This window comes from Centruroides vittatus, unplaced genomic scaffold, assembly GCF_030686945.1.
Source record: "Centruroides vittatus isolate TY-2023 unplaced genomic scaffold, ASM3068694v2 contig_378, whole genome shotgun sequence".
In the NCBI taxonomy this organism is placed as follows: domain Eukaryota; kingdom Metazoa; phylum Arthropoda; class Arachnida; order Scorpiones; family Buthidae; genus Centruroides; species Centruroides vittatus.
The window spans coordinates 164,651-188,470 of NW_027122199.1; the positions used below are offsets into that span (position 1 = coordinate 164,651).

Consider the following 23,820-nt stretch of genomic DNA (forward strand, 5'->3'; position numbering starts at 1 on the left):
TTGGTTGTGTTGATTAGTATGATCCGATATTCATTAAATGGCATGTCGGTGAACTATGATGTACTACAATGTGTTCTGATATTCACTGGTCTTCGGGTAGGTTGGTGCAACGACCAATGCACATTGCATTCGTTGGGCTGTGGGATGAATTATTAGTAGACTTTTAGTAAAAACAAAAATAAGCATGGTAAAATGACAGAGTTGTAAATGAAACTAATTTGGGATTGGTAAACAGAGCCAACCCCAAATTAGTTTCATTTATGACACGTGATAGTGTAATGGTTTTTTTAAAAACACTAGAAAGGCCCTCTAAGTGTGTATAAATATATATTCATTGCAGAATTTGCAGGCCTGCAATGATTCTTGATGAATCACCCATCTCGGAGTTTCAGCACAGATTGCCTATGAAAAATTACTCGGGTTTCTCACCTAGATTTGACCCCAGATCCCCAGTGAATGTTAGGCTGAGGGCTTTAACACTTCAGACATTTGGCCATTAGTGTAATATAGTGTAGACGTAGTAAATACTTCCAAAAATTGCTTATTTCTCTGAAAAATTACTATTTATTACTTAAAAGATTTCCATGGATTACCCATGGAGGCCATCCTTCAAGTACTCATCGAAATGGAGACATCAGACCCACTTGAACTGTGCTGCCCACCAGTGGCTGAGGGGATAAACCCACAAAACACTAGTTGTGGGTTTGTACCTCGACAACGGGCTTCTACGTGGGGTTTTCCGGACTTTCTTCGAGTATCAAATTCCTAAATAAGGATCAGTTTCCTATAGAAAGTCTTTTCGGGAAGCACCCCCTTGACAGAACGCCCACGGGTTGCGTTGCCGTATACAAACAAACACTGTACTGAATTATACCTTAAAGTTTACTGTATTGTAAAACTAACCACTCTTCTCTAGAATTTATAAAAGCAATAAATAAATTAATATAAAAAACGGCGTAAAGAGTTGTCTCGTGTTTCCCAAAGTTGTACAGGAACTCGAACACAGACCCAAATGGCGGGAGGCCGACAATTTATCATATCGTCATCTTACCGAATGAATTATTTTTAAATAATAGAAATTTTATTAAATTTTACCATTAATCGAGAAAATCTCGAGTAATCAATAATTTTCAAAATAAAATATGAATTTTTAACGTTTATATATTTAAAAGAGCGATAGTTATCTCCATTTAAAATTTTAAAGAAATATTGCAGTGATGGAGCGTGTCGTCATATCGCTATATTTGATTATTGATAAAATATATAAAAATAATAAAAAAAATAAATCAATTCGTTTCATCTAATCGTAGATTATTATTATTAATATCAATTTTAAAAAATTAAAATTAATTGAATATATAAGTTACAAAAATTATACACATCTGATAATTCCGAATTATCATCAATTAGAGTGATGGAGAGAAAGGAAAATGGCGGCGGGTTTTAGCTCGGTTTTGAAACTTTCCGACTTGAACGATTTTATCACTCCTTCTCAGGTGACTCTTCTTTATTTCTATTTACTTATCTTTATGATTTTTAAAAATAAGGTGAAGCAGATACGAGCCGAAAACGAATTATAATTTCCTACTCTATGAATTTCGTTGTGTTGTTAAACACTACAAGGTACAGTACGAGTTAATTTTTCGCGTCATTCATAGACATCGATATATTTACTTAAAAAAGAAAAGTGTAATTATTTAAAGATGCCATTTGATATGAAATAATCTTATGTATTTACGAATGTAAATAAAAGGTAACTACCTGGAAAAATTATATGTATTTATTTTTTTCTTTATTTTTTGTGTAACTGAGAGGGCGCTATTTCTTTAAGCATGTGCTTGCCATAACTTCGACGTCACACGTGCCCTCGATTTTCACATTGTTGGAAGTGAATGACTGTATTAAAAGTTTGTACCAAGCACTGTATATTTGAAGAATACTCTGTCATCTGGCAGGAAGGTCTGCCAGTCTCACACATCTACCGACAACGGTACATACCTCTGAATTTTGTCCAAATCCATTCTCGACTCAGCTTGGCTAATTTTCCAATGTCCACTTCAAGCCTACTTGGGGGATACTATAGATTGCCACCTATGGAATTTGGGTCTTTGAGTATATATCTGAACTCAGGAGACCGAGACGAGTTCAACGATACCCTACTTTTGGACCAGAGACGAAAAATAATAAAGTTATCATACTTTTTTCCAGCGATCGCACGATGATCAGAAGTTGCGTTGCTCTCTCTGCTCTCATATTGCGTGTTTAACTCTACTGGAGATGACTGTAGTCCAACGTCATGGTTTGCAGACTTTACCGCAAGATGGCAGTACTAGCAACTATGGTGCCGATCTTCATGAGAGCATTAAAAAAGTATGGTACTTAAAAAGTATGATAACTTTTTTATTTTTCGTTCCAGTCCAAAAATAGGGTACTGTTGAACTCGGTCTCGCGTCCCCTGAGTTCAAATATATCATCATTGACCTGGCAGAATCTATCAGTTTGTATACCGCACCCATCATTCATATGGTGGACTCTGGGCCATGCAGGTATCCTCCTAAACGAGGCCGCAGACAAAGCTGCTGTGGTGGATGCTACTGCTGTCTGACCTCTCCCATCACATGTGGAGTTCGACGATACAAATGTTAATCGATACTTGGTCACCAATCTTTGCTACAAAGGGTGAGATCACCTTTGCCTCTTTGTTATGTGGGTTTACAATCATGCTTCAACCTGACAGGCAGAGACACTGCTGACTCGTTTGGGGAAAGACGGCCCCATTGAATAGTTTCCTATACTCTCGTTGCCTTTGTGATTTGCCGGACTGCCCCCCTGTGGCACACTGGAAATGACGATCCACTTCTGGCTTCATTGCCTGCAGTACAACGGGGCCTGTCATGATCTCTGTACCACTTTGCCTCTAAATCTCACTGTAGTACAATCCCTTATGCCAATATATTGGCTGAAAGTTGACACCTCTCCACGACAGCAAGTGGTGGCATTAGAACTCTATATCTATCACACAGGTTGCTTCTTGTAACCACTAGGTGGCACTCGTTGGAGAAAAGAGCCTATGTAGCTGTAGTCTCCATATGAACCTAAGCATAGAAAGAAAGAAAGAAAGACTGTATTAATAATGGCAGCCTAATTGCCTACTTAATCCCAAATTTACTTAATTAATTTGAATTGTTATAGCTTGAAACTAAATTAGAAAATTTGGTTTGTTATTTGTTACAATGGAGAATTACCTGGTAAAATGGCTTTAATGTAGCTGGATGAGCAAGCCAATGACATAATCTGTTTTAAATGAAATGGGCTATGTCATTGGCTCACTTACTAGGATATTAAAGCCATTTTAACAGACAAAATCTTTAATGTCTAAAGATTGTTTGATATTTAAACTTAAATACATGTATAAGTACATAGTTGAATGCTTTCGAAATAAAAATTTGTTTGATAAGCTCTAAAAAACATATTCAGATGTAAATAAATAAAAAAAATGGATTTAGTTGAACATATACAAGCAACTTTCTAAAAGCTCTGCGATTTGAATACCATCTTCAAGTTGGAACATAAGAATTTAAAGAAAACTGTGACCATTAATGTTGTGGTTCTAACTTGGATATAGCGCTATTTGGAAGTATGGGAGTTGTGGCAACCGTGTTTGAATGAGCACAGTTGGTTTTAATGTTGAAAAGACAAGATAACCTGTATCGAGGGACATGTTTTATGATGCTGGCAAGAACAACATTTGTTGCACTCTGTGAGGAATGTGCGCTCTGTGCCACATGGCAAAAGTAGTTTATCCGTGTTTTTTAAAGTACAGGGTTGTCCAAAATGAAAACTACCATTTTAATTTACTACAATTATGTTAATTATTATCCAAGAAATGTGTGATGTATGCCACTCGATAGAATAACTCGGAATTTCTTCTCTATCTGCATTCAAACTTGTCTACTGCCTCCGGGAAGTGACATAAACAAAAATAGTGATGCTGCAACAGAGAAGGCATTCTGTGTTCTCGGTTTGCAAAGTAAAAATCACACATTATTGTGCAACATGAGTAATCTTCAACAGCTGTAGAATTTTGGCTACCTTGGGAGGACAGACAGCAGATATGGCATAGTAAGCATAGGAAGAATTTGAGTATTGTCACATGTGCCATGTTATATGAGGTGCACACATTGAGAAATTGTTATGGGCGAATGTAAACCTTGGATGGTTTTCCAGTATTTTAATGAACATTACAACATTCTTGGATAATAATTAACATTTAAAATGGTAGCATTCTTTTCGGAAAACCTTGTAGTTTGTGTTTGCACTAGTTGTACCGGATAATAAAGTATTTATTAGGTTATGTTAATTATAAAGGTAATAATTATATGACAATTTTTTTAATTTTAGGAATGCATAAAGCCTGTAAAAATAGAAAAAAAGGAAGGTAAAACAGGTTCTATCAAAATTGGAAACGATGGAGACTATTTCAGTGTTTCAGAGGTCAGTACTCATTCGTGATACTTCTGTAATTGATAAGTAATATTTTGAGATAACTACATTATAAGAATTGATTTTTAATCACCATATCGGGATGATTAAACAAAGTTTAGTTAATGTTACCCTAGGTATACAAAATGGCGGCTCGTCTTGGACTTCGGCATACAGAAGCCAGGAAACAGTGGGGATGCACGTTTTCTAAACCTAACGTATTTTAATAATTTAGTTGCTAATAATTATGATAATTTATTAGAATAGGTTAGGTTTAGAAAACGTGCATTCCCACTGTTTCCTTGCTTCTGTGTGCCGGAATCCGAGACGAGCCGCCATTTTGTATTCCTAGGGTAACATTAACCCAAAGTTTGTGTGTGAAGTGTACACTTGATAATGGTGGTGACAAGTTTTAAATGTGATCTGTTGAGTCTATGGTAGATAAATGTTCAAGGTTTTCTCTTTATGTAACAGTGTGGTAATGCCCACCAAAACCACCAAACTGTGGTAGTCGGTTGCAGATTTGTGCCTCACTAACACTGGCCACATGGAGTTTAGAGGGTTTTCTTCATGTATCTAATACCTAAATAGGAAACGCTTTACCATGGACACTCCTGGAACCATTCACAATAGTTTAGAATAGAAGAATCAAGAAATCAAATGCAAAAGTAGACTTAGGTTGACTATATATAAAATATCAGTCTATAAGTATGGAGTATGGTTTCCTCTAACCTGAACAACTGTATAATTCAGTAGTAAATTTTAATACACAGTGACTTTAAGATATTAAGAAGTTTTAATTTTAAGCTGTAATACACAAATTTTCTCTTTATTAATGTTTCTTGTAAGCGGTACAGTTAATGCCTGCTCACGCACCTGATTAGTCCCTCAAATGCAGATTGAAGTATTCCTAAAGAAGGCATGATTCTGGATCAATTAGGAAACTTGTTCCAACCCCACTCAAGGTCAAATAATTGCCAATTAAGTCATAATGACAATAGCTTATATAAGGTAATTTACCCTACTGAGTACCCTACTACTAGAGGTAGCAGCCCATAATATGCATAATTGTACCTGTTATATGAGATGCTGGCATAATATAAGTTTTATATAAATGATTTGAAGTTAAAGAAAAATAAATAAACTGTTGGATGATATAAGAAATTTAATTATTGACATAACAATAATAATGAAATTCGTGATTTTAGGATGGAAAAACATCTCGTTTAGAAAAAGCAAAAATTTCTCTAACGGACTGCTTGGCATGCAGTGGGTGCATAACATCCGCCGAGAGCATCTTAATCACTCAACAGAGCCAAGATGAAATATACCGAGTGCTGGCGGAAAATTCTCGGTCTAAGGTAAGAATATTTTGCATAAAAATTGTAATTTTTACTTTATTTTGAGGTAAAAACCTTGAAAATTCTAAACTTATTATTCTACACTCATATTTTGTTTATATTAACAGATAAATGGCGGCTCCATGGGTGGTACATGCCTGCCATTGTAATACATGTCTGCCACTGTAGTATCTGTATATAGCACTCGCTATAATGCTACATTATATAACAAATTCAATATAGCATTGAACAAATGAAGCCCAGCACACTGCTTATAGTTTATGCTATAACTAAGTAAAATGATAGCACGGTTCTGGGATAGGATATATTTAAAGCCTGTAGTATAACCAATGGATATGCTAACACACTTTCCTTTTATTTTCTACTTGTACTGTTATAGTTCTGTTGGAAACCAACACTAAGCTGTTCCACATATTTTAAGTGCCATTCAGTCCCTTTGAAGACTTTCTTACCCACTGTGGAGGTTCTGATAGAAGAATCAAAGAGTTCTTAGATCTTCAAATAAGTGGTGAAACTCCCTTAAACTGTTTCCACTAACATTAATAGCATGCACCTGTCACTATAGTATCCGTATAAAGCACTATAATGCTACATTATATTGCTATATAACCGTTAAGTAATGAATTTGCATCCATAAAGCTAACAAAAAACATGAATTGTGAAAAGTCTGACCCTGTTTCTTTCTCTCAGACAAGTACATTTTCTATATTTTCAATGTAAATTATAATTATTTTTTGCTAGGATAATCAAAAAACGGTGGTTGTTTCCGTGTCACCCCAAGCCAGAGCTTCTCTTGCGGCGAAATATAATCTCTCGGTGATGGAGACCGCCCAGAAATTAACTGCGTTTTTTAAGAAATTAGGTAAGTAAATGTATGTTGTTGATCAAATTTGTTTCTATTTCCAGTTTAGTAAAAGTTCTCTTTGTAGAAATGCAACGTACAATTTTTCTGAATTGAAGTGTAATTAACGAGCTGCGTATATTATGTGTAATTAAATTTTATGTAAGAAAAATTTAGATAATTAATGGAATATTTTAGAAGGAAGAATGTTTTAGAAAGGTCATAAGATGGAACTTTAAAACAAATAAAAGTTTTTTTATTGGTTTTTAAAAAGTTATTAATGTTTCGTGCAAATTAAATCCCGTATCTGGGTGTACAAACGGGCCGAGAGCAGAAATACAGCAGACACTAGTACAATAATGCGATGAGTATGTCGTAATAAAACAAAGAATTAGTTCATTCTTGGGCTATATTAAAGTTAATTAAATTAACTAATTAATTGAAATTTGGTCTAAAGCTAGGCTGCCACATAGCCAATTTGTATAAAGATTAATAGTTAGAAATTAATTTTGGAATAATTAAACAATTTAGATAAGACCAGTACCTATCTTAAGATCAAATTTTGAAAATTAGTTAATTATATTAGCCTTAAATAAAATCCGAATATAATTGGGCAATTTTGACTTATATTACTTGATATTTACGTAGAATTTTTGTATTGTTAAATCATATTTGTTAAGTTTTATTAAATCTAATTCTTAATTAATGAATATCCTAATTAAATCCCTTTTAAACCTTTGTAAAAGTCAGTTTTATTCCCATCAGGTATTCATTATGTTTTTGACACAACATTTTCTCGATGCTTCAGTCTTTTGGAGAACCAAAAAGAATTTGTACACAGGTATCTGGCTAAAGACATGCAAAACGATGCATTACCGATGCTAACGTCTGCCTGTCCAGGTATTAAATTATATATTATTTATTCTTAAGTGAAATTTAGAACTGTTATGACTCGACTTTATTCTTGTAAGGATGGATATGTTATGCCGAGAAGACCCACGGCGACTATATTTTACCTTACATTAGCACCACCAAATCGCCGCAGCAAATTATGGGTTCGATAGTTAAAGATTATTTGGGAAGCAAAATTAATAGAAAACCAAATGAAGTAAGTGATAAATTATGAATTATAGAGAAAGAGATAAAAAGAATTTACATATTTGTTATCACTGTAAAGGAATTAAGGGGTATAACATGGTATACTAGGTTTTTCAATAAGTTTTGTGGTTCGATAAGAGATGGTGCTATTAGGTTTGTCGCTTTATTTCTCTAAAAACAGTACTACTATTTTATGAACATGTGAAGTTTCATGTAGATCTGTCAACTCATTCGTATATTTACAGCTGTTCAAAGTTGACGTGTCACTATTTTTTTACAATGGAAAAAATTGAATATTGTGCAGTGATAAAATTCTTATTTTTGGAAGGTGTAGCACCAAAACAAATTCATGAACGATTGTTAAAAGTGTCATAAGGACTCTTTATCTTCAATTAGAACAGTAGAAAGATGGGTTGCTGAATTTATACATGGTCGTACGAGTCTTGAAGACGATCCACGTGAAGGATGTCCAAAAAATGCATCAACACCCAAAATCGTAGCAAAAATACAACATATAGTTTTGGGAGATCGTCGATTAACCAAGAGAGATTTAGTAGAAGCCCTAGGGGATCTCATTAGGCAGTGTGAGCAATATTTTGTCTCAAGTTTTGGGATACAGAAAGATGTGTGCACAATGGGTGCTGCATTTGCTAACAATGGAACAAAAACACATTCGAATGCAACTTTCTCAGCAACATTTGGAGTGTTTTAGAAAAGATAAAAAGGATTTTGTGTGTCGTTTCATCACTGATCATGGATGAGACTTGGTGTCGTTTCATTTGGGATCATGGATGAGACTTGGGTCTACCACCATGATCCTGAATCAAAACAAGAGGCTAAAGAGTGGTGTGAGTTCGGTACTTCAGCTCTGAAGTGAGTTAGGGTCCAGAAATCGGCCAAGAAGGTGTTAGCATCAGTTTTTTTGGGATGCAAAAGGAATTTTGTTCATGGATTACTTCCAAACTGGTAAAACAATAAACTCGGATTATTATTGTAACCTTTTCGACCAGCTGGATGTAAAAATTCATGAGAAAAGATCTGGTTTACAGAAGAAGAAAATCATTTTTCATCAAGACAACGCACCCTCTCACACAGCTCAAAAAACCATCGCGAAAAACTGTGAATTAAGGTACGAATTGTTGCAACATCCACCCTATTCACCAGATTTAGCTCCCTCTGACTTCTGGCTGTTCTCACATCTCAAAAAATTCATGTGTGGGAAACAGTTTTCATCGAACGAAGAGGTAATAGCAGTCGTGGAAGCGTATTTTGACACTCTTTTGGATTCTCACTTCAGAGATGGAATCCATAAATTAGAAGATCACTGGAACAAGTGTATTGAAGTTCAGGGAGGATTATATTGAATAATAATAATGCATTTCAAACAATAAAATCGTGTTTTTCTTATCGAATGACAAAACTTATTGAACAACCAGGTATGCAGTGCATAAAAGACAAAACAATGTTGCCATTAAAGAACAAAGTATTAACTTATGAATTAATTAATCATTTTCCATGCCGATCAGCCTCTTGTAGAAGTAAGCCAGGTGAGGCTTACTTGTAAAGAACATCATTAAGGCTTATAGTATGTAAGAACCAACTCTTGTATTAACAAATGATCTTGCATTCTACAATCCTTGTCTGTTATGTACCAAAGTGTATGAACATCACATTTATGAAACAAATTAAATATATCACTTACTGAACTTTATCATGTTTTATGACTCAGGTATGTGCTGCTTAACAGCTGAGATATGTTTCAAAAAATACATCATAGAATGTACTTTGACAAACCTTGTATGGTATGATCTGCTACTCATATAGGTTGTATACAGGGTGCGTAATAAAGTTCTTGTATGCTAACATATATGAGTGATGCACGACATATGACACACAGTAATGAATGCAACACAAAGACATAAATATATGAGAAATAAACATGTTATTGTCTGCTTCACATGCACCTTAGCAGTTCGTACTTTCTATTCTTATACATGGGGTGCCATTTTTTACTAAGTTGGTCACTCTGTATGACTTTGCAATTTACTTTATCTCATATCATGCATCATTTTTGAGATAGGAGTGCTAACTTCTATTGCGGTGCGATGAATAGTCTCGTCTCGTATTGCATAATCACTTTATTCTAACTATACATCATGTTCATAACTGTAGTTATCTGCATTCATTAGTTAAGTGGGTGTATAAGGACTTTACTAAACACCCTGTATATAATGCAATGAGCTAAGTTTCTTATTGAACCTTAAGAAATCAACAGTTTGATCAATGGGCACTAATAAAGACAATAAAAACTAAACCTTATGAGACCTCTGCATATACACTCTGTCATCAAGTAGAACATTGTTAAGTGGCACTAACCTGTACTTATTTATTAAGAGAAATTAAATTTAATTCTATTGTAATAAGTATATTGTTTTTCCTATTTGTTTAGATATACCACGTTACTGTTATGCCTTGTTATGATAAGAAACTAGAAGCTTCCAGGTCTGATTTTTATCAGGATCTGTATCGGACACGAGATGTCGACTGTGTCGTTACCACAAGTAAGAAAAATTCTTTATGAATATGCCGTTGAATACTTCAAAAACAATTATAGTTTTTGCTTATCTTTTACAATTACACTTAATTAAGCTTGATGATAAAACAAATTAATATATACACCATTCAGAAATAAGGAATATCATTCCTAAATTCAGCTTAATAGAAGAAAAACAATTCTTTTGAAAAATAAATTGTTGAGAATTAACAGGACACTGAACCATATTTTTGTTTGATTTTTTTTTTTTTAACTTCTTTCACACTGTGGGCACTAAGAGCCTTTTTTCCCCATACCCATTGGGATTTGTCAGGCCCACAATTGGGGCAGTTAGGTAGTGAAGAACAAGTTTCAACATATCTGAGCATACCACACATGAAAAATTCTGGAAAATTACTTACTCGGATTCATTCCCACATTTCCCAGAGTGGTTTCGAAACTTAAAAATTATATTATTTTTATGTTTTCTTCAAATTTCGTGGACTTTTCGTAATATACCGCTCTCGTGTCACAGGAACCCAAATAGTAGCAAAGTTTTCTTTTTTATAGATTGTTTTCCTTGTATATAAAAGGAATTTCATGTAGGTTAAATGGAAGGAACTTGTTCAGAAAGGTTGTTAAATAATACTTTCAACTATTACTTAATTGTCTTTCTGTAATATGTGGACTTACTAAGAAGTATGAGGTCTTGCATGGATGAGAATGTCCAGACACTCTTGGCACTGTCTAGGGTTGCCACCTCATAACTTAGTCTCGCCCGGAGATGATGATTTAAGAAATCAAAAAAAAAAAAAAAAACAACCCCCAGGGACGTTTCTATAGAGTCTCAGGAGGTGAAGGGTCTAAAGTAGGGTGAATACTAGCTGACCGTACATTTCTAAATATTTTTAAAAAATTACACTTTTTATTGCTATTTCCGATCACCGGACTTAAACGTATATATAATAAAATTTATTAATTAAAAAAATTAAGAAACTATTGAATGTCGTTTCTGACATCAGAAAGTAGCTTTAAATAACTTTTCCAAAGTAAAATCCATGCACTAGAACTTTAGAACGATGAATGAAATTCGATAAAAAAATCCCATAAAAAAAACAATTAAGCGTTAATCGCGCGTCATTAAAGGTTGATTAAAATCGCGATAAAATTTTTTTGCGCGGGTAAAAATTTTTGAAAAAATTTGGAGACTTAAAAAACATCCGAAAATCAAAAAATATTTTTTTTTTGAGGGTCCAACAGAACCGTTTGTTATGTAACGTCATTTAACCTGCTCCAGACTGACTAGAGTGTGGGCCGATAGGAGTAACTATATACTATAACTTACCATTAATCATCAACCAACACAAACACTGATTATCAAACTATCATCTATGTAGGTTATATCATGTCACTCTCAATAGGCATTTCTTGACAGAATAGTCACAAGAGAAAGTACAACTATATAGCATGCCGCAGCACTGCGCCTACGCTGGTTATAGACATTATGTCTTTAAGCCAGCGACCACCACTTCGGTACACAGGGGTAGAAATATATGCGATGGTTTGCATATAATTTTGTACATATTCATTTCAACTTGCACAACTCGGAGAAATATTAATTAACTGCGGAGCCTGGAGATAACTCACTGAATCCCGGAGTCTCTGGGTCAAACCCGGATAGGTGGCAACCTTACACCCGTCCCCTAATAATTTTATAAAATAATATTTTTTTTATTGAATTGTTCACATCATGTGATAACAAGAATGTGTTTATTCCTGTCAGTTTATGAATAACATTCAAATCTAATGAATAACTGTCATGACACCATCAGCATTGAGGGTTCTAAGATTCACAGACATCTCCAATTAAGATCAAATAAATTGTCAATGTCAACCTGTTCCTATATCCCAATAAGGGCTAGGTTTCACCAAAAAATAGGTAAGGGGATCAATCAAATTACGAGGACAAAGATTTGAAACCAATTGGAATGTAAGATTGAGTGACCCAGTCTATAAAACATGACTTCTTTTTCTTAGTTTCTATCTGTCTTCGTTTGCCGCCAATTCTTTAATTAGCCAAACACTATCGGAGACTATTGTTTGTACTGTACCCCTCTATTGTACAAGGATCATTTTCTCACTCGATAAATGGCCTTTTAAAACAGATTAACGAGTTGTCCTTCATCTCAAATGCACTCACCTAAATACCTGTTCTTTATCCACTTGTGCCGTATAAACTCACAGAAGACTCCAAATTGTTTTTATATTTGTTTTGTGTTTGGCGAAATGCATTTAGGGAATTTATCAACGTAATAAAGTGTTTTCTCTGCACTTGGGTTTGCCTTTAACTTTTTTATTTTTCACTTTTATTTCATTATTTACATTAATGTTTTAGAGTTTTAAAGTTACCTGCCCTCCGTAAGTCAGAATGGAAATAAAAGATTTTCATGTATTTCTCTACAATACAATTACATAAGAATGAAATATATTATTAAATTTTTCTAAGTGATGTATTTATTTTATTTTCAGTTGAAGTCGATGCGATGCTGGAGAAAGAAGGAATCAGTTTTGTGGATCTTCCGAATGAGAAACTTGATTCAGAGTATGAATTATTTCATAATGTTTTATGAATTTATAAATATTTATATATATTAATTTCTGGAAAAGTTTGGAAACTTACTTAAAGACTAAATGGACTTTAATTATTATAGTCTGATGACTGAGTGGCTAAGGTTGCAGTCTACCACTCTTGGAGACCTGGGATCGAATCTGGATGGGTTGAAAAATCCCTGCGCTTTTTTGGGGGAGTGATCCATCTAGATATGTCGAGCCCTGTCTCTTGCCACCCAGCTGCCCAATTGTGGACCTGGCCGAACTTTTCTTGTAAAATGTATTATTTAAAATAAATTGATGTGATTATCACTTTACAGCAACTGGAACATGATATTTAATACCACCATACCTTTCTCACTCTTCCAGCAATAAGTATTTTTATTATCATAAACATTTTTGGTGTCTTTCTTAAATCAATGTTGTTGACCATGTTGCCTGATAAAGTGCTTTAATATAACTAGGTAAAAGCAAGCAATGACAGGGCCTGAAATCATCTATGTCTATGGCTTGCTTAACTAGCTGCTTTAAGTTGCAGTGTGTCCATTAAGACAATGGTTTTGACGTAAGCATAATTTATATAAGGCACAAATATCTTAATCTGATCTTGGTACATGAATGTCCATAATTTTACAAACAATTTACATTTGGTTATTTATGAATTATGATGTACTTCTATAATTTAGATTCCTTAATTACGGAAGTAAAGAATTAATTGGCCACTCCGGTTCCGCTTCTGGAGGCTACTGCGAATACGTCTTTTCGTACGCCGCATTTCATCTGTTCGGAAAGAAGGTGGAAAATTTACAGTTTAAAACTTTAAGGTATGGATTATTTTTATTTTGTTGGAGGGAATAAAATAATTACAAATTATCTATCAACATTATTAAAATCCTGCATGTATGCCAAGGTATGACAATCGATATCCTCATTTCAAAAATAATGCCCGTAACAAAAGTTTTATTAAGATCATGCATATATATCTTGTTGTGTCAGGAGCCATATATTGTGTATATAAGAAATTAATTATAATAATTATATATACAGGAGATGCAGTAACGGTATAGATAACTCACATTGGCTTGCAAGCCACAGTTTGGCCACCGATAGTATATATTGTAGTTTCTTGATTTTAAAGCCCTGATCACACTATGCGATTTGCAGCCATGCAGGTGACCGCAAATGCAACAAGCGCGAGTCGTGCGCGTCTTCTCGTGGTCACACATTGTGCGTTGACGTTGCAACTCGGAAACACGTGACCCTATAATAAACCAATAAAATTACAGTAGCTTGTTTTTGACTACTTCCGTGAGTTTACCGACATTTTACGTTTTACTTCATAGTATTTATGGAATTTTAGCCACTTTTCTTATTAAAATGGTAAGCAGTTTCTTTTCTGGAATGAATAAAATAAAAAAACGGCAATTATTTTGATATAGCTGGCAAGAATACACAAAAAGATAAAATCTTCGATAAAACAAAGAATTAAAATCCCACAGGTATTCGTGAGCCCGAATAAGTTCGATCAATCTCGATTCTATAAAAGTATAAATCCTCTAACTATCCGCCATGAGAACAAACTATTTTTAATGTTGTCGCTGTATGATGTGACACAAAGGTGTTTGCTGATTGGATGTGCGTTTGCAATCGGCGTGAGTAGAACAAACTTTTTGTTTCTAGTTGTGGTTGCAGTTGCGCCGGTTTTTGAGGGGGGATTACTAGTTAACGGAAACAGCCGTTGCGGTTTCAGTCGCCCGCGCGGCTGGAAATCACATAGTGTGACCAGGGCTTAAGACACCATGAAATTGAAATCAAATTTTAAGATTTTTTTATGGAGAAAAATTTAAAAAAAATCAGTTTTATATTAAGTTTTGTCAAGTAATAATGAGGTAGAAAGTCAATACAAATAACCATATTTCCATGTTGTTCTGCATATACAAGAACTATTTACTTTAATGCCTGAATTCCTTATCGGTCTTGTCAAATCCGTGACGTGCATAGAAAGGTCTCTTAATATTGGAAGTAAATAAAGATTATCTTATAATATTTTTATTTAGTTTTATAAGATATTTAAAATCTTAAATCCTATGAAAGTGCATGTTAATTAATACAAATCACGTATTTTTGATATTGATGAATACTTTGTACCGAATAAAATTTAATTTAATTTGTCTTATTGAGTTTTCTCAATATACCATTTAACAGGAATAGAGATTTCCGAGAAATTACGCTGGAAACGGAAGAAGGAATCGTCTTAAAATTTGCCATAGCAAATGGCTTTAGGAACATACAAAATATCATTCAGAAAATAAAACGGAAAAAGTGTCCTTATCACTTCGTGGAAATAATGGCTTGTCCTTCAGGTAATTATGTATCTATTGTGTTTTAGATAATGCTAGGGATGATCAGAACGTCTGTGATTTAAATATTTTCATTTATAAATTGCACGAGGTGTTTTTTGTACTTTTACAATACATGTAACAAGTGTATGATGCTGCTCATTGTATATTATTTCATTTAAAGTACACTATTACAGGTTTTATGATGCAATAATATTTTCAGGTTGCATCAACGGCGGTGCTCAGATTCGTCCGGAAGATGGCAAGATGCAAAACGAATTGCTGGACAGAGTCGAAGAGCTCTATCGATCGGTGAAGACAGAGCAACCGGAAGAGAATGAACTCGTTGAAACTCTCTATTCCGACTGGCTGGGAGGAACCGACACTTTGAAATGCCAACAGATGTTGCATACGAAATATCATGCCGTAGAAAAAATGAAAAATGCATTAGCTATTAAGTGGTAAATTATCATATTTGTATATTTTGTACAGAATAAAATTGTATATTAGTATAAAATTATCACGTCAGTTTCTTGTTTTTAATATAAATTAAACAATATGTGCTATATGCCCGGTGAATGTAAAACAGTGAACAAAAGTCCAGGCCATTTACTTTTTTGAGGACCCAATGTATTAAAAAACAATTTTTTTAATACATTGGGTCCTCAATTTAATACAATACAATTTTTAATAATGGCAATTTTTTCATTACCATTTTAGCCAGGTTTAGCATGGTCTGGGGACCTGGGTTTGAATCTGGACGGGTCGATAAATCCCCAGGAATTTTTCAGGGGGGTGGTCTGTCTGGATATGTCAGGTTCTGTCCCTCACCACCCAGTCACCTCATTGTGGGCCTGGCCGAACCCATAATGGGCTTGCCAAAAAGAGGTCCTCTTAGTGCCCACAGGGCAGAAAGAATTACAAAAAAAAAAAAAAAAAAAAGCCAGGTTTGGCAGTAATTGAGAAGACCCAATATATCAACAGATTTCACAAAAAATCCTGGAGCCCACCACTGGCTGATGGAATAAAACCACCAAACACTGTAAGTTTGTGCTTCGCCAACAGGTTGCCCACATGAAGCATTACCACTTAATAATAATAGCTTCATGTGTAACTCGATCTTCTCAGAGAAACTCCTCCATGGCAGGTTGCTTTGTGTTGCATTGTCTTCTACTATCAACCCTAGATGGCTGGATTGTTAAGTGATTAAGGTGGCAGCCTAGCATTCTGGGAACCCAAGATTGAATCCACACGGGTGGGTAAATCCAAGAAATAGAATGGCCGAGTGGTTCATCCATCACCACTCAGCTGCTGTATTGTGGGCCTGGCCAAACCCATAATGGGCTTACTAAAAATGGCCTTCAAAGTGAAGAGAGTTAAAAAAAAATACTATCAAAACAATTAGTGCCCACAGAACAAAAAGCTCAATTAAAGCGTAAATGAGTTCCAAAATTCAAAAATTTATTTAATTTTCGGTTATTTCATTTTTCAAAAATACATATTTTACAATTCAATAATCTTCACCGTTCGAATTTCATTGAAGAATGTAATTAAATAACTAAATTTGTACATAAATCCTTTTTGTAGTCCTTTAAAAATCTGTGTTTCATGGCTTTGCTAGTCAAAATTCTGCTGTTTGGATCTTCACAAAGGAGTAGTTGGATGCAATTTTGGCAAAGTGCAATAAGATCATCATCAAATTGCGTAGAGGGGAATGCTGTTTGTATCATTTTCGAAAAATAAGACAGGTCATTACGTATTTGAATAAGCAACGCTTGAACTTCTATCGCCCAACCGCGCCATGTTACTGAATTTTTCGCGTCGTTCCATCTTCTACTTGGGTTTTTATATAACGCTTGCTTAGTAAATGCCTCTAGGCATAATATACCAAAGGCCCACAGATCTAATTTTTCGGAATCGAATCTGCCTTGGCCTAATTGTTTCTCTTGAAATAGATAGATTTCGGGTGGCCTGTAGACGTCGGGCATGCCCATTTGGCCCAATATAACCTCTTTTTGTCTGGTCAGAAAACTAAAATCGGATAACATGGCCGTAGCTCTATCAGAAAGCAGTTCGTTTCCTAATTTTATATCCAAGTGGTACAAGTGCCTGCAGTGTAAGTAATTCAGGCCGCATAGAAGCTCGTACATCCATTTTCTCAGAAATTCGAAAGATTGAGGGTGGTTGCAAAAACTTTCGGAATTCAGCTTGCTTAACATGGTGCAATTTTTAGAAGGCATAACGAAAACTATGACCCCGCATTCGGATAAATTCAGGATGTTATAAAGAGGCACAATATTGGGGTGGAGTAAGTAGATCCAATCGTGCAATTCGGATCTGCTGCATGTAGTTACTATCTTTACTGCAACTTGCTTTTTTCTGTTTCTGTCGTACATGGATAAAACTGTTCCATATGTTCCACAACCGAGTTTCTGTATGTATTCAAATTTGTAGCTGTTTGTGAGAATATTTACAGATTCTCTTGTGCAATCGTTTAAAAATGATGCCGCCATTTTCATTTACAATGCTTGTATTTTAATTCATTGTTTCGTAACAAAGTCGAAGATAATACAGTTTTTCAAGCAGGATTATTGCATTTAGTTAAGTGTACTAACAGATAGAGTATGACGGCCGGATGGCGCGATTAAGGTGTAATTCTATCGTTCTGGGGATCAGAGAACGAATTTGAGTTGTTTTTTGGTCCACAATGGGGAAGCGTGGTAAGGGACAGACCTGACATATCCGAGACGGACAATCCTCAAAAAATTCCTGGCGTTTTTTGACCCTTTCGGGTTCCCAGATCGGTAAGCTGACACTTAACCGCTCGGCCATTTTTTTGATTATTTCATCTGACCTTTCATAACTTAAAAATTGCAAGCATAATTTCATCAAAAAACTCAAAAATTCTGTTTTTTAAAGTTACGACGTTTATACATTTCGTTTAAAATAAATTCACATAAATTATTGATCGATATTTTTGTCGGATGGCAGCTATCCACCCGATCAATAAGCCTTAACAACTTCATCTTTCATTATCATCGTCTTCATCCCATTCTATAAAGGGCGAATTTAGACCTAGCAGCTATATGGGAAGAAGGGGCAAACTTACAGGAGGTAACAATGGCTTAAGTCCTCCTCGTTGACACAAAAATAATTAAAATTTATCTGTTCGAACTTCTGGCCCACGGCTGACCACGAGGAGTTTTCCGGATTTTCATAACGTCAGTAACCCATAAATAGGAACAAGTTTCCCATAAAAAAAATCTCCCAGAACGCATTCTACTATCGGCATATCGCCCACATGTCGCGTTGCCGTATGAAACCAAACTAAACTGCTCTGGGACCCGGAATCTAATCCGTACGGTCGAAAAAAACCCGAGGAATTTATTAGGCTCTGTCCCTCACCACCCTTGCCGCTTCATTGTGAACCTGACCGAATCCACAATGGGCTTGATAAAAAGCTCCGTAAGCACTAACAGGGCTTTTTACTTTTATTTTTACGCCTTGATGGATTACTAAGTTTGTTTTGAACGTAGATTTTTCAATCGTGGTAACATATAAATTATTATAGTGTTGAGTATCTAGTGGTATGGCACGGAATTACGGTTACTATTGATTGGTTTTCTGTGTGTTTATTATTGTGAGGTAGCATTATTATAAAAATGGATGGATACAACCCTTAGACAATTAGTAAACCTGGCTGCCATATTGTGTATCTGGCCGAATCAGCGATGGACACACCGATCAGTGGCTGAGTGGATAAAACAGCTGAACATTGGTCGCGGGTTTGCGTTTCTCCTCGAGTTTTCCCGGGTTTATTCACGTTGGTAACACCTATATAGAGGCGTGTTTCTCATAGAATGTCCTTTGGGAAGCTTCCCTTTGCGTTGCCGTAAGCAAATAAGTCGAACTATGATGGATACGATTAAAAATAAGGTCCTACAGGGGAAAAAAAGCTAGACTATGGCCAGACGTAACCATGGATCGATCTATTTTCAATGATCATGCATGAAACCATCGATAGTTTTCAGGCCATCACACAGCACTGCGCAGGACTTCAGCCTACCCGAATCTGAAATGAAAATAGAAAAAACGGATTACTTGATGTCCGTGAGATGGCCGGGTGGTTAAGATGGCAACTATCGCTCTGAGGGACCAAGACTCAATTCGGACGATCGAAAAATCTTTGGAATTTTTCGGAGATGGTCCGTCCGTTCTGATAAGTTGATCCCGTCCCTCACCACCCTTTCGCCCCATCACTGGCCTGACCATAATTGAACCGTAACGGATATAAATGGTGTGGCCTAACCCACAATGGGCACGATAAACAAAGCTCTCGGGCGAAGCAAGTTAAAAAAAAAAAAGTATATTATCGTTTTTAGTGAGAATTTATTATAAATAATTTTTAAAAATAAACAATTCGTATTAAATTTTTAAAATTAAAAAGAAAACTTTTATTATTTTTATTTTTAAAAAAATAATAAAAAAATATATATTTTTTTCTGGAGCGCTGACAAATTCAACAGCGCCACCACACGTCCGAATTAAGAAAGACAAGCCACGCGGATGTGTTGCGGCGTGGGTCAAGCAGATACGAGTCTAGATTTGTTTATATAGAAGTTTTGTATATTCGTATATTAATAAAAAAAGAGGAAATGGGAGATAGTACAGAAGAACAGACGGCACCCGAATCGTGGGAACAGTACACAGACGATAGTAGAAAAGCGGATGAAAACTTATCGAAAAGTATCTCGACCTTAAACGTGGATGCACCTCCATTTGTGCCTTCGTTTGCCACCTTATCAGCTGTCCAAGAACAACTAACTTTGCATCAAACTAACGAAAACGATAGTAAGTACGCGTGTAATAACTTATATTATCTCTTCCACCATCCAATTCTATCGCTAACCTAACCACCAATGGTTAACCTATGGCGATTAGGCTTAGCCCTGGGTCACGTCGTGCAATAAGGTTGCGAAAATGTTACCAATTCGCGGATAAAATCCGATAATGGAGCGTAATTTAACACGTTGCAATCTTCTACTCGATAGAAATTACCAATGATGAGAAATTCGCGCGAGATTTTTCGTGCGGTGTGGTGTTACGTTCACAATAGATGACAATGAAACGTATTGTAAAGTTGATTAGTCATGTATAGTTAAGCAAAATCGCCCGAAATTTCCAACTTTGTGTAGCGAGAAGTGACTTTGTCTCGCGAGAAAAAAATGTAGGCCTAAATTTAGAAACGTATTTTTGACTTTTTTATTTTATTTATTTTTTCTTGCTGCCGTGTTACAAATCTACCAATTGTAAAAAACTTTTTTTTGCCAATGGTGCTGGATTATATATTTATAAAATAAATGGATGCGAATTTATCGGTGAACGTTTGTGTGGGACGACTCCATATGTTATAACATAATTGTGGTCGTGCGAGGGAGTTTAGGCGTATAAAAAATGAAGCTTTTTCCCCATTTGGACAAAATCTAACTTTGTCTTTGTTTTCGAGGGTCTTCGAAGTTCCGGATGGGCCGATTTCGGAGACTCGTAGACCGTCGATTCCTAGACTTTCTTACGCGCTCGAAGACGTAGCATACTGCTCCGACGAGGTCCGACTGCCTCGTTCGGAGTTGCATTTTTACCTATTATCGACTTCTACGTGACAATATTATGTGTTATAAATCGTGTACGAAACCATTTATATAATTGCTTTGTATTGATAGATTTACGTGTTGGAACATGTTTTAAATGTCATATTGAAAAGAAACAAGAGAACGATTAATACGTCTTTTTATTACAAATGATTTACAAATTACAAATTATAAACTCAATTAGAAAGTACAAAAAAATATGGTCAAACTATCTTTAAATTGCATTTGTTTGTTACTTTTATATATTAAATTTGGGTTTGAATTTAGCAGTGTATAGTATATCAAATGACGTATAATCAATATATAATAGTATATTGATTTTAAAGTATCAGTTTACTGAATGATCTATTGAGACCTCTCGCTGATTGTTTTCGAGATGTCTCGAATGCTTGCTTAAATGGATTCGTGTGTTGAAATGCTTATGAAAAACTATTTGTGAAGAACTGCTTAAGTTAGTAATTCATGCGAGTTTGGCCAGTTTTAGGCTGATGTCTTATATACCTTCCTTGAATGTTATCTAGGCTTTAATAATTTATCATGAGTAGTTTAGGTTACACTTCATATCCTGTATTTCAATTGTGTTGGCTAATTCTATTGTGGGTCTGACCTTGGAATGGACAAACATCTGGCCTAGCAACATACCCCCATATAATACATTGGGTAGCATGCATCAAGTAATAGTTTACGGAATTAAAAGTATAATTATAATATACAGAATTAAAAGCATTTGTGAATAGAGGCTGGTCAATGAATCGTTAGGTATAAATTACTCAATGTACATTTCAATAATAATTTATTCATACTTATACATCATAATGGCATTTTAATACATTTTCTCGTGAAACCTTTTCTTCTTCTCTTTGATACTTCTCTGAACTCATTTCCGATTTCCTTCTCTGGTTTCTCGATCGAACATCCAACAATAGTCAGCTAACATATTGACATCCCATTTTCCTTGGTAACGTCTCTCGATATCATGGGCATCCTGGCGAAATCTTTCACCCTGTTCTTCTCTGTAGGCTCCCAAGTTTTCAGGAAAATAGTCAATATGGGAGTGTAAGAAATGAACTTTTAAGCTCATCTTGCATCCTTGAGCTTCATACGCTGCCAGCATGCGTTGTACAATGGTTTTGTAGTCAGGGTCCTTAGTATATCTCCAAAAACTTATGCACTACATTCTTGAAAGAGTCCCAAGCTTCTTTTTCCTTTTCTCCCGTTGTTTCCAAAAAGAGGGGATCAGATAAAAGTTTTCTTATGTCAGGGCCAGTGAAAACTCCCTCTTTTAACTTGGCTTCAGACAGTTTTGGGAACTTGGAACACAGATATTTGAAACAATCCCCATCTCTTGGCAGTGATTTGATAAACTGCTTTATGTGCCCCAATTTAATATGAAGAGGTGGTAATAACACTTTTTCTGGGGAACTAATGTTGTATTGATGACATTTTTCTCGCCAGGGGTTAAACTGTCTCGTGGTGGCCAGTTAGTTTTTGTCCAGTGCAGCTGTCTCACTCTACTAACCCATAAACAAAGAAAGCAAGGATATTTTGTATAACCTCAACATGGTTAGTGTTTTGAAATCTCCACAAACCATTCATTGATGCTCTTGATATATGATTTTCTCAAGAATCGTAGCCAAGTCAGTATAGTTTTCTCTCATATGAACAGAGTGTCCCATAGGAAGAGATGCAAATACATTTCCATTGTGCAGCAAGACTGCTTTGAGGCCAGTTTTAGACGAATCAATGAATGTGTGCTATTCTGATGAATTATATTCTATTTCAACGCACTTCATGAGCCCATGAACATCATTACAATAAAACAGATTTCCCTCTTTGGAGAAAAACTGAGTATATTCTTTCTCTCGATGCCTGTACCACGAAAATGAGGTCTCAAATGATAGCAGGTTTTTGTTTTTTAGCCTTAATCCTAGCAATTCGGCCGCATCTTTTGAAAGACCTAAGTCTCTTACTAGTTGAGCTCACTCTGAGGAAAAAAGTTGAGGTCCTTCGTCGACAGAAAAATCTGAGCTAGATTCATCCTGGGAAGCTAATGTGTATGGGTCCTTTGACTCGCTCAGGATGTCATCTAAATTAGAAGGTGGCTGTGGAACTGGTATTTCAGAACCATGGGACACTGGACGAATAGCTGAGTCGAGGTTAGGGTAAAATATTTTATTTTTATTTTTTGTTGAAACATGATCTAATCCAACAGCAGGTTGTTTATATTTATTTCGAGTATCCCAGATAACATGTCAAAACATGCTCAACCTCACCTGTTTCTACACAATCGTGCGACCTTCCTCCTAACGCTAAAACTAACCTACTCCCTCTACCACTACTGTCTTCAACCATTAACATATTTTTTTATTTATTGCCAAGTCCAGCTATAATTGACAGAATTAATGTGAGAAGTCTTCGTTTTAAGGCCATTTTTTAAATAAAAAAAAAAAGAATACTAAATTTTAAGTTGACTAGGAATTTTACACTAAATACAAACAAAGACTTGAGCGTAACAAAAAAATTGACAAGATGGAATTTTTTTGGTGGTTTTTTTTCGTTTTTACCAAGTTGAAATCTAGAGAAAATGTTTTCTACTTGCAGACCTGTGTTATTCTTTACCTCATTCTCTAATTATAAAACTGGAGAATGAGATAAAGAAAATTGAAGACAAAGTTTCATTAATAATTTATGATTGTGCATAAACCATTACATGAGGAAACTGGTTTTTAGGAAGCCTTATTTTTCTCTCCTCAGTGGCATATACAAAATACTTTCAATGTCAGACAGGTAGAAACCTTCTTGATATCGAAGGTATTTTGTGATGATAACTGAGGGTGGAAGATAAGACTTCCCCGAAAAAGTTCTGCAATAAGAGTGGTTCCTTAAGTGATTTATTTTGTTGCGATTG

At 35.3% G+C, this 23,820-nt stretch overlaps 3 protein-coding genes across 3 annotated transcripts in view; 2 read left to right on the forward strand and 1 right to left on the reverse strand.

Moving 5' to 3' along the window:
- Positions 1-1,423: 1,423 nt before the first annotated feature.
- Positions 1,424-15,784, forward strand: LOC136975706 (cytosolic Fe-S cluster assembly factor narfl). The gene is made up of 11 exons (XM_067270805.1): positions 1,424-1,496; positions 4,402-4,494; positions 5,691-5,843; positions 6,585-6,705; positions 7,450-7,584; positions 7,656-7,792; positions 10,232-10,343; positions 12,845-12,917; positions 13,612-13,749; positions 15,131-15,288; positions 15,488-15,784. Exons 1-11 carry the CDS (start codon positions 1,431-1,433, stop codon positions 15,727-15,729), a joined length of 1,428 nt encoding a protein of 475 aa, XP_067126906.1. The 5' UTR covers positions 1,424-1,430; the 3' UTR covers positions 15,730-15,784.
- A 1,030-nt stretch (positions 15,785-16,814) lies between these two features.
- On the reverse strand, positions 16,815-17,777 carry LOC136975710 (uncharacterized). The gene has a single exon (XM_067270809.1). The coding sequence runs from the start codon at positions 17,775-17,777 to the stop codon at positions 16,815-16,817; it is 963 nt and encodes a 320-aa protein (XP_067126910.1).
- Positions 17,778-19,806: 2,029 nt separating this feature from the next.
- Positions 19,807-23,820, forward strand: part of eRF3 (eukaryotic translation release factor 3) — a 38,659-nt gene continuing 34,645 nt past the window's right edge. Inside the window, exon 1 of the mRNA XM_067270806.1 lies at positions 19,807-20,115. Within this exon, the coding sequence (XP_067126907.1) occupies positions 19,920-20,115 (196 nt within the window). The 5' untranslated portion in view covers positions 19,807-19,919. The remainder of the gene's footprint in view (positions 20,116-23,820) is intronic.